This window comes from Eriocheir sinensis, chromosome 3, assembly GCF_024679095.1.
Source record: "Eriocheir sinensis breed Jianghai 21 chromosome 3, ASM2467909v1, whole genome shotgun sequence".
NCBI lineage: Eukaryota > Metazoa > Arthropoda > Malacostraca > Decapoda > Varunidae > Eriocheir > Eriocheir sinensis.
Window position 1 is genome coordinate 21,257,853 of NC_066511.1, and position 11,569 is coordinate 21,269,421.

Genomic DNA, 11,569 nt, shown 5'->3' on the forward strand with positions numbered 1-11,569 from the left:
AAGATGTACTTTAATTTTGGAAGCTGATTTGAATTTATCCATAAAGAATTTGAATATACCCAATTTATCTTTGCATTTTGTTTACTCTTTATTTTTACAGAGCAAGGAATGTTTTTGTTCATTCCAACACGATTAATATATGAATCACGTGAGTTTTCCCTCCAATAAGTCCATTTTCTTCATCAGTGGACTGTTTGTTTCGTTTTTTTCATAATTAAGTCATTGCATCAGCGTTGCCAAATTATCGTACACACCGTATTGTATTTTCGTAATTTCTGACTGATATCTATAGCAAAAACAAAAACAAACATCAATAAATAACAGTTTTAACGCCAAATTTAATATTCTTTCGTTATTTGTGTAGGTACGAGAGTTTGAGGCTTAAAAATGATAAATACAATGTGGTGAATACGATAATCTGGCCTTCTCAAACAGGCAGAAAGAGGCAACTATGTGAGCTGGACTCGCGATCGCCCCTCAGTAACCTCCCCGAATGAGATAGACGAATGATAGATATTTGGGATATAGTATAGATAGAGAGATTGATAGATAGGTAGATACAGAGATTGAAAGATAGATACATAGATAAATATATAGATAGATAGACAGATAGATAGATAGATAGATAGATAGATAAATAGATGAATAAATAGACAGATATAACCGAGAGAGAGACAGACAGAAAGAGACAGACTGAGAGGCAGAGACAAAAAAACGTAGACGGACTTGAGTTAGACAGACCGAGACACACACACACACACACACACACACACACACATACAGACAGACAGACACACAAACACAGGCAAATATACAGACAGACACAAACTGAAATAAAAAAGGTAAGACAGCCATCGGGGGTTGGTCGGGCGTGGGTCGTAAGGAGAGTTTCATTCCCGACTGAAAGAGAGGACCGGTCAAGGGCTGGGCTAAATTAAAGTAGCCTAGCACATTCTAGTTTCATGTAAATTGCTTAAGTCGCTTCATAGCCATGCCCACTAACTTGTGATATAAGGTTTCGAAGGTCCAAAAGATACGCATTCATGATTTTTCTCGATATGGGACCTCAATAGATCACCTGTAGATATATATTGTGTCTCTAACATTAAAATAATCGTGTCAGTGCCGGGCGGTGGTAGTGTTAGACTGCTGGAAAGGAGGACCAGAGGATAGGACGACGGGAGGACCAGACTTCGAGGTTCTCCCACGGCAGCTGTTGTTTGGATCGCTTGTGCTTTCTGTTCACCAATCACCCTAATTAGTATTTACTCACTGAACCACTTAACGAAGGACTGATTACCACAGAGGTTTGTCGCAGCATATACTGTCCTCTTTTCTTGGGGGATATTCCCGACAGATTCAGATGGATTTTTTTTTTTTTTCGTTCACGCTAAATATTGAGTCAATGTCCCTTCAAAATAGATGGTAATATTAAGCTTATCATAAAGTTGGGCAGCACGGAATAAAAAAACTGGTTAACAATGACAACGACAATGAAGGAGCCTACGATCTTACATACTTTGATTACTTTCTGTTGTCGTTGTCATTGTTAACCAGTTTCTTTATTCCGTGCTGGCCAACTTTACGATAAGCTTAATATTACCATCTATTTTGCAGTTACTTTCACCTTTAACCAATCTAGAAGAGGGTATCCATTCACCAGAATGTGGAGAGATTATGGAAGAGGCTTACAAACTTTTTCCTTTCCCTCCTTTCCTTCTCCCTGACTCCATATAAAAGGCTCGCCAACTTCGTCCTGAGGAGGGTGAGCACGGGTTGTCTGAGGCACGTGTCCTTTGTGACTTCCCGCGGCAGAGAGACTGTTCGACCCGAGGTGTTTGGTTTGCCACTGCCCAAGAAATACATTCTGTCCATTTGGCTACTTTTCACCTTTTCACAATTTACCTAGAGGCTAGTAATTAGAATTCTGAATGAAAAGACATTTCTTCATATAAGTTACATGAGGAGTGGCAAATAGAGGTTGGACAGCAATATGCTCAAGAATACTGAAAGATTATATTACCGGGTGAATTGCTCTTTAAAATGAACTGGGGGTGTCATTTTAAGGTAACTGAATTACATAAGTAGGGGAGTCCGGGCTATTTGTTATAATCGAGGTTGGCCAGCACTATGCACAAGAATACTGAAAGATTTTACTTCCAGATGAATTGCTCTTCAAACTGAACTGGGGGTATGATCTTAAGGTGACTGAATTACATAAGTATATTTAAGATGTAAGGAAAACGAGTAACATTCAAACAAATATATATGAAAAGTTCTTGTCTCCCTTACTCTACAAGGACGCAAAATGATTTCAAGCAAGAAAATAGTCAAGCATTGTAGTACATTATCAGATGTAGATGAAAAGCCTAAGTAAGTCACATCCTAATGATTGAAGGATGACTCTAGTGGTCGCAGCTGCATTAAGAACAATTTCTCTGACTTAATTACATCATACTGCGTACCTCAGATAAGTATCTTACCCAACAAGGCGTACCAACATTTGATCAAGATTTGTTCGCTGATTGATAAGTTCAGAGACTAAAAAAACACATGGACCTTTCCGGTATGGGAAACTGTACTTCTCTCTGTTTTTCTGTCTGTGTTTGCTGAATGTATCAAAAGTGCTGTCGTGGGAGGGGACGGGACTGGGAGCCCGGTGCTTGTGTTGTATGTCTGTGTGTGTTGGGGGGGGGGAGAGGGGAAGTAAGAACTTCAAAGGCATGTGACAAGACAAGTATTCACACACAAATGTATTGTAACAGCAAGCAACAAATTATGTTTGAAAAACATATATATAAGCAACGAGCAGTATAAAAATCCCGAACGTATTTCTGTATCAAGCATGACAAGTCATGTTACAGGAACATCCCCGCGGGGAGGCGGCGGCGCACGGTGCTAGGCCGTCTTGGTGCCCAGGTGCGTGGCGCCGCGGGACAGGTGGTGCTGGAAGCAGAGGGCGGCCTGGCGGTCACACTCACACACGTGGTTCACGCAGTACGCTTCCGATCTCACTGTGTAAAACATACGATGAAGATAGAGGAATTGACTTTTTGACAAAATATAACTTTTGGGAGGGCTATGGAAAGTTTGTCACTATAAGGAAGAGTGTCGTAATAGCTCCTGATTTCCACTCTCATGTTCTGAATTATTTTTTAGTAACTCTGAGAGATGGATCAACATGCTCTCAAAAAGACTACCCACATGCTGTATTGAAAACCACCTATCAGCCCGGACTATAGATTCGAAAAGAGAGGATCACAGATGAGCTCCGGGGGGGCACCATGAGCCAAGTAAGATGGCGCCACTATAAACACTTACCTGCTCCACAACGGGCTGGAGCCGACCATCAAGCCCACCCAAGAAAGCCTACCAGCGCCATAGGCAGAAACGGAAAAAAAAAGTAATAAATTCCCAGATAACACAATACTACAGCTTTGCCAGGCACGTGTTGCATATTTCTAAATACACACGTAACATTTGCTGTAACTAACATTTGCTGTCTCTGATCAATTTATTTCCTGCATCTATTTTCAGTTACTTGTGTTCTGATCACGTTTACTTCATGTTTACCCTTTGTGTGATCCTGGTACACAAGATGCATTAAGTATTCTTATCTCTGTTCCATTCCTCTAGCGAATTTCAGAATCATGGAGCATCCACATCCCTCCACACCTGTCCAGTAAGCTCAGGAGCAGCCTGCCGCCCACCACCCGGCCATCCACCTTCCTCTTAGTGTTCATTAGGAAAAGGGCATCAAGACTCCTCTGAAACTTAATCCATTAGTCTGTATTTTTTCATTATTCTCCATCTTTTTTCGGGGATATATTGTAGGAATATATATATTAGGGGGGGGTGGGGGGAGGAGACAGGTGACTCGCCTACCATGTCTGAAAAATAAATAACTGAACATTTAGGTAAACAAACATTCAGGACGACCATTGTGTTCCCAACGCCCACTCACCGCACACCACCTCGTCCTCGAGCAGCGTCCAGGCGTACATGTGGTCGTAGGGCTTCTTCCACACGTCGGGACACTGGCGCACCGTGCGGCCGTAACACCTGGCGTGCTCCATACAGCAACGGTCCATGTCATCCACCGGGGCGCTCCGTCCACCCCGCCCGCACCTGTTGGCGAGCCACACGAGTCCCTGGTCACCACTAGGTACAAAAAAATGTGAATCCTGTTCTCTTCCCTCCTTGTATGCTCATCCCCTTGAACCACTCTGGCCTAAGTGTACGCCCGGCTCAAAACTAAACTCGCTCCTTGTATCACGTAATAACGCGGCCTACGGAAGAAGCTCAGCGAGGGAAAATGAGGTTATAAAGATCCGCCATTTGGAAGATTACCACGGCGACGGAGGCAGCCGAGCAATGGTTGAAGGTGAGCTGGCGGCGGGCGGCGGGCCGTGGCTGCCAAGACTGTCGCCACCGCGGGGACGCGATCATCTCGGGGCATGCCAGAAACGTTTGACTTTTATATTAGTTCATTTGTTAAATAATTGTATATATTAATAAAAGTTACTAAAAGTGCTCCTTACGAGGACGGATGTACAGTGTGTGTGTGTGTGTGTGTGTGTGTGTGTGTGTGTGTGTGAGAGAGAGAGAGAGAGAGAGAGAGAGAGAGAGAGAGAGCTGTTCATGGTATACCAAAATGAATGTATCGGACTTTTCATAGTAAAATTGCGTTCTTTTTTGCCTCATGGATGTGACAAGTATATCCTCTATCTGCATGTTGAATTTGAGCCCAACAAATAAAAAAACTAACTTTCCTATAAATCTGCACATTTCCTTTCTCTATTTTAGTGGAACGATGAGTATTCTAGTCTCAAAAAAAAAAAAAAAAAAGAAGACTCACCAGTTTCCGTAATAGATGAACTTGGTCGGCTGTTCGCTCGTGTAGAAAGTGATCTTGGCCCCGTACTTGCCCAGCTCGGTGGGATGCTTCTTCCTGACGAGGGGCATGCGCATCCTCACCCCTTCCTCTGTAACTTCCCCCTCCATCCCGCCCTCCGCATCCGCCTCCTCTTCATCTTCCTTCATTGCCTTCTCCGCCGCCTTCTTCAGGTCTCCCATCTCGCTGCTCGTAAGGTTGGCCATGTTGTCCATTGTGGTGGAGTTCAGGAGCAGCAGTGTTCCTCGCAGTCCGCCCTGGCAGGTGGAGAGGGATAGAGACGGCGTGGCAGAGACTAACAAAAAATATAGTATAGAATAACAGATAAAAAAGGCTAAACACATCAACAAATTCTTCAAATATACTAAAAAGAGAAAGAGTAGACGTGATATCAGATTCGTTTTAGCATATTCACAATTATACATATAAATAAGGGCGGCGCGGTGTCTTTGTTAGTAGCGTACAGGGCCCATCACACCGCGTGATGGACGACGTTCGAACTCAACTCACCACCCCACCTTTCGTATTCTTCCGAGTGGCTTAAAAACTACCCATGCCCACACATGACCACCCTGAAGACCACCCAACTCTAGAGACCGTCCAAGCCAAGCGAAGCAAGAACGGAGTTCGAGGGGGCCAATGCAGTAGAACCACTGCGGGATGGCCTGCGCCTAAACACGCGGCTGCGGCACCGGCTGCCCCCACCCATCAGAAACCAGCTGAAGAAGCCTTGGCCCCCCCCACAAATGCCTGCCATGCCAAATGCAAGCATAAAAAAAAAAAAAAAAGAATCATATAATTGTGGGAAACAGTGACAGGAATGTAAAAATCAGTTCATCTTGCTCCTCCCTCAACTACAGGTACCATTTTTGGATGAATATAAAAAAACTGCTAGACTGTTTCCATGAGATATTAGTTAATGTTCTTAACGTATCAACGCATCTCAAACCACCACACACATTTTAATACACGAAATCCATAGTTATTGTTAGTTATCTGATACTACCCGCACTTTGCATTTCTGTCAGTCGTGAGAGTAAATCCCACTCCAGAACATCCATGGCGAAATAAACATAAACCATTAATATTCAGTTATATCAGCGTTTGTCTTCTCAAGTACTCACTCATTCTCTGTGAAGTCGATCATTAACTCTTACCTCGCTCTTCTTCCATTCCCTTTACCCTCCCATCCTCTCCCTACCTACCCACCCTCACCTCTGACAAAGTAGTCGATCACCCTGAGGACCAATTACTGTAGCCTACCTTGAGGGTGTAGTCAATGAGAGCCTCGTATTCGTCATCCTCGTGGCTCGTGTCAATGTCGTTCCCTTCCTGCTTTTCTTTATCGCTGCCGCCCTTCTTCCCGGCTTTCTCTCTCATCATCCCCATCTCAGGGTTGAAGAACTTGGGCCATCCGAAGTTGATTTTGTGCTCCGAGGGTGACTTGGAGGTTTTTTCCACTGCTGCGTGAGGACAGAATGGTGGAACGTCTAGTAAGTTGTGTGTGCCTGATTGAAACTAAAGCCCATGTTCTCAAACGTTTTCGGCTCTCAAAGCAAATATTTATAAAGGCCACAATGGAGGTTAGTTGGGTTCTTATGAGTGTTTAGCAAGTCATTGGTGCAGAAGCCTTGTTTAAACTAATACTAGGCTCTTAAAACTACCCATGGAAATACTCACAACCTCTATACGAAAGCTTTATTAAACGAGGGGGGTGTAACTCGTATGCCCAGAAATATTTGAGAATAGGGGCCTGCTGAGGACTATGGGTTGTGAGTGGCTCTGTGTGGTCGACTGTTGAGGAGGTGGTCGTTTTATGGCTACCACTTTCACATCCAGAGTTGATTGCATGGAAGTGTTCATGGCTTTCAGTGCGTATCTCAAACATCCTGGTTAAAAGCTTTCAAATTGCCAGATTGCATGTACTGACAGTCTTCCATCTCTTAAATTCCGCCGCAGTGTTGCATTTCTTTCTATCTTCTGTCGATATTTTCTTGGTGACTGCTCTCCTGAACTTGTTAACAGCATGCTTCCCGCAATCCCGCTGCACTCGACTTTCTACTCAAGCTCATCCCTATACCGTCCAAATCTCTTATGCAAGAATTAACCAGCATCTTCGTTCTTTCATCCATTATAATGGTAAATAAACTCTGGAACAATCTTCCTTCGTCTGTATTTCTTCCGGCCTCCTACTTGACTTCTTTCAAAAGTAGAGTATCGAGACACCTTTCCTCCCGAAATTGACCTCTCTTTTAAGCCACTCATCTATACTCTTTTTTAAAGGGACAGTGATTGGCGGGCTTTTTAACTTTTTTTTTTTTTTTTTTTTTTTGCCCTTGAGCTGCTTCCTCTACTAAAAAAAAAATGAATAAATAAATAGATAAATAACAGTTTACCCAAAATCCATTTTTTCATCATCGGTAAATAAACAAATAAATAAAATCGAACACTTGTTAAACTACCGTAGCTTCCACAAACAGAGCGAGTCACTGCATCAGTCACCCCCTAAATAATGGGAAACAAAATCGAGAGAGAGAGAATGACTGTGATGGGGCACTACTGAATAAGTAAACGCGGCTAAATAGACCGTCGCATAAATAATTGAATAGCTATGCAGCACAAGGGAAATGCCATTGCAACAACAGAGGGTGCGAGCCATTGAACAGCCGTATTTTCAAAGGCCCTTGATGGACGCTTTCGTAATCGCTGTGAAAGAGAAACTAGGCGCTCCATTACCTATTCGCGAATTGAGGTAACGCGCGCAGGTAACGGCTTGAAATAACATGTTAACACAGATCTGGCTCAACAAACATTTGCCATGAAAAGCTGAAAAAAATCGCCATGAAAAGCCGCAAAAAAAAAATCGATGTATGCGTTATGGCAAGTATACATATATAGTGGTAGTAGTAGTAGTAGTAGTAGTAGTAGTAGTAGTAGTAGTAGTAGTAGTAGTAGTAGTAGTAGTAGTAGGACGAGGAGGAGGAGTGGTAGTAGTAGTAGTAATAGCAGTAGTAGTAGTAGTAGTAGTGGTAGTAGTAGTAGTAGTAGTAGTAGTAGTAAAAAGAAAGCTTGTTATTTCGTTGTCGTACTAATATCATCACCACCACCATCACCATCATCACCACCTTTATTACCACCATCACTGCCACTGCCATCACCACCCTCACCATCGCTATCACCTATCACGCTATCACCACCATCACTACAACGTTCACCTCACTAAATTGCTTTCTATTCTTGGTTTGAGTATTTACAATGAACAGCACGAAAAAATAAATTTACCACATAGGAAGACAGCCCTACATGCTTCCTAGTCCCTCCGAGTCCTCTCTGTTCTCACCTGCGGATCCACTACTGACGGCGCAGCAGGTGAGGAGCAGCAGCCCCGCCCAGCCCTTCGTCATCATGTCTGCGGGTCAGCCTCACAACCTTTTTCAACCTCCCACAGTAATTCCTCGCTTGTAGAGGGTACCTGTGGGCCTCAATGCACCCCACACACGCTCCAAGTCGCCGCCTCTGCGTAAGGGAAACTGTTGTTATTATCTTCTTTTTTTTTTACAGTACAAGAGGTAAGTTAACCGCAAGACAATATCAAATAAGAAATAGCCGCAACTTACAGGTCAAACAAAATGCATCAAGAAAACAGAATAGAAGAGAAGGCATAAAGTATATCAAGGTGTGCACATGACCTCGATGTCAAAAGTTTAAGTAGTAAGTCATGTGCCAGCATTTAGAAACGCAAACAAACATTAAGTGAAAATCTCTGTCTAATGAAATACGTCAAAAACACAATAAAATATACGTCAAATAAATCAACGTAAGGGATTATGACGTTCATGTGAAAAGTTCCAGGAGCAAGTTATGTGCTAGAATTTAGAAACGCATTTCCACACACGCGAAGTGGACGCCTCTGTCTAGGGAAATTAGCTCGGGAAATACACCAGGAAAGCAAAAAGAAGACAGTATAAAGTAAATCTAGATGCGTATACACGTGAATTCAATGTGAAAAGTTTGAACAGCAAGTTTTATGTGCGCGTTTAGATACACGGTTACATCTTATACATATTATAATCAACTCGTACTCTCGAAGTTAATGTAAAATAAACACTAAAGGAATATACGTTTCCTCACGTCTAAAGCACTGGTTAAAAACGTTAGCAAAAATAAAAGAAAGTCAACTGAAAACAAAAATAATGTGTATTCGATGTCTCAGAAGGATGTTACTACATGGCTCATATCAAGATGCTCGTTTGTCCCGTTACTCTGGGCGAAGTGGGTCGCGGCAACACAAACATATACGATGCAAAACAAAGCTAGCCGAGGCAAACGGATGCGTCTACATGCAAGGAAGCACTCTGGTGTATGACTTGCTCAAATACAACCAGTGTCTTGGAATTAAATATCATACTAAAAAAATAAACGACAACCTTCATAACACGCCACAGTAAACTTTCCAGCAATGCAAATACCTCACGCAATACGGTTACGTCTTACTTTTTGTATAAATATTGCAGTCAATGGCGAGTCATCACAGTCACCACAAGTATACATAACACAGGTAAAGGTAACATAATATGCCATCTAGGAATCAATATTTAGTGCATAGCAAAAAACCGCACTAACGTTCTTCATCAGGGCTTAGTGTATGTTCCTCATGAGTGTGTACAGGATGGCGTCGTGATATGCTATCTAGAAAATAAGCAGAACATTGTACTAGCCTTCTAAATCAGTGCACAGTGTACGCCCTTCCTGAAGATGCAGACAACGAAGAAGAACCAGTACCGAAGAAGACGCCGCCGCACCAAGAGGACCAGTTCCTGTAGGTGTGCACACTGCTGTTGACGGCGCCGACACAACTAACAGGCGACGGCTGGCAGAAACTTTCTCCCCGCCCCCCTCGCCGTCATCTTACCATTTATCTTGCAGGAGGGAAAGAGGGAAGTAAACATAATTCCAAACTTTCAGGAAAAAGAGTAAGAATGGAGTGATGGGCCAAACACCTCATACGGTTATTCGTGTCAGAGGGTCCTTGGAAGCTATCTCTGAGGCACTTAAGAGTAGGGTAAGAAAGACAAGCAGGCCCTTCACCTCCGGGCGGCAGGGAGCGAGGGGGACGAAGACGAGGCCTCCCTGCACCATGCGCCCCCGTCACCAGCCATCTGTCGCCGCCACTGGGGAGAAAGTTTCCACCGCCTGTGCAACACAACAGAATTCACCCCGCCACTCAAGAGTTAATGGTCCAGCTCAAGACGACCAATTTTTTGCTTCATCATTAATGGTAGTAGTGCAAGTAGTGGTAGTAGTAGTAGTAGTAGTAGTAGTAGTAGTAGTAGTAGTAGTAGTAGTAGTAGTAGTAGTAGTAGTAGTAGTAGTAGTAGTAGTAGTAGTAGTAGTAGTAGTAGGGGTAGTAGCGGTAGTAGTAGTAGTAGTAGTAGTAGTAGTAGTAGTAGTAGTAGTAGTAGTAGTAGTAGTGGTAATGATGGTAGAATTAGTGATGGTGTTATTCTCCTTGTTGTTTTGGTTTTAGTTAGTCTTGTCTTAGTTGTTTCTTTTGATAGTAATAGTGTTGATAGTAAAAGTGGTAAAGATGGTACTAATGGTAGCTTGAGTGGTGATGGTGAGGGGTGGAGGGGATGGTGTTGTTGTTGGCGGCGATGGTAGTCATGTTAGTTATGGTATAATGGTGATGGGGATGGTGTTGATTATGGTGGTGGGAGCAGTGACGGTGTTGTAGTAATTGTTGTTGTTGTGGTGGTGCTGCTGGTGGTGATGGTGGTGGTTGTTAGTTGCTGGTGGTGGTGGTGGTGGTGGTGGCAACAACAGCAGTCCCTTTCTAATACAAATTCACTTCTGGATTGAAAAAAAAAAAAAAGAACAGAATCATAGAACACCTGAGCGAGCCATGTGGCTCCACACTTCCGGTTGGAACCCGTTCCCTCTCTCTTTTTATCACACACACACACACACACACACACACACACACACACACACACACACACATTTATGCATCTACATCTTCAACGATCGTCTTTCCTCTTTTTTTCTCTGATAGTATCCTAAAGTCATGGCTACCTAACAGCAGTTTGCTACAACTTCTTTATCAAGCCCAGTGGTTGTTAACTCGTTTCAGGCCACAGGTCACGCGCATAATTTTAACAAAATCGTAGACCGTCTCCCTTTTGAGTAATGATAAAAGAATATACAAAGAACACTTTGAATACATTTCTTACAGACTGAATTTTAAGAGATTGTCTAAAATATTATTCAGCTAACATTTTGCTTTGAAATATATTTCTTTCAAACGATTTCCAGAAACTCCAAAAATTATTTAACTAAGAGAATAAACACTAATTTCCTGATTAATACCAAATATAATGAATGTCCTATGGACCACCGAAAAATAATCATGGGCCACCAGAGGTCCCTGGACCACCAGTTGAGAACCATTGGGTTAAACGTTGCTCGCAGTGTGTGTGTGTGTGTGTGTGTGTGTGTGTGTGTGTGTGTGTGTTGCCGAAAATAGGCCTGGAGCATCCCCCTCACGAGAGAAAGGCTTGCTGTTGGCGGCGATAGCAAGTGTTGAGATTGTTAGTGAATTTCCTGTGTATGGACGTTAACACTTTGGCTGAGCTAGAAGAAAAAAATCATCAAAACTTTAAAAACGAAGGAGCCGCT

At 42.9% G+C, this 11,569-nt stretch overlaps 1 protein-coding gene across 2 annotated transcripts; it reads right to left on the minus strand.

The window, feature by feature from the left end:
• Positions 1 to 1,932: 1,932 nt before the first annotated feature.
• On the minus strand, positions 1,933 to 10,142 carry LOC127006317 (uncharacterized). Of its 2 annotated transcripts, none has more exons than XM_050876124.1 (6): positions 9,677 to 10,142; positions 8,235 to 8,410; positions 6,158 to 6,357; positions 4,859 to 5,151; positions 3,965 to 4,128; positions 1,933 to 3,014 (listed from the first exon to the last, which is right to left on the minus strand). In XM_050876124.1, exons 2-6 carry the CDS (start codon positions 8,299 to 8,301, stop codon positions 2,899 to 2,901), a joined length of 840 nt encoding a protein of 279 aa, XP_050732081.1. In that variant the 5' UTR covers positions 8,302 to 8,410; positions 9,677 to 10,142; the 3' UTR covers positions 1,933 to 2,898. The 2 variants fall into 2 exon arrangements, with proteins under 2 accessions (XP_050732081.1, XP_050732070.1); XM_050876113.1 differs by having other exon boundaries at positions 9,613 to 10,142.
• Between the last annotated feature and the right edge of the window lie 1,427 nt (positions 10,143 to 11,569).

Bases quoted from the DNA above. Each gene is read 5' to 3' on its own strand.
- LOC127006317 (XM_050876124.1), bottom strand. From the start codon at position 8,301: ATGATGACGAAGGGCTGGGCGGGGCTGCTGCTCCTCACCTGCTGCGCC. The intron at 6,358-8,234 runs GTGAGAACAGAG...GTCCTCACGCAG, and splicing joins CGTCAGTAGTGGATCCGCAG to CAGTGGAAAAAACCTCCAAG. The intron at 5,152-6,157 runs GTAGGCTACAGT...TCCACCTGCCAG, and splicing joins TCATTGACTACACCCTCAAG to GGCGGACTGCGAGGAACACT.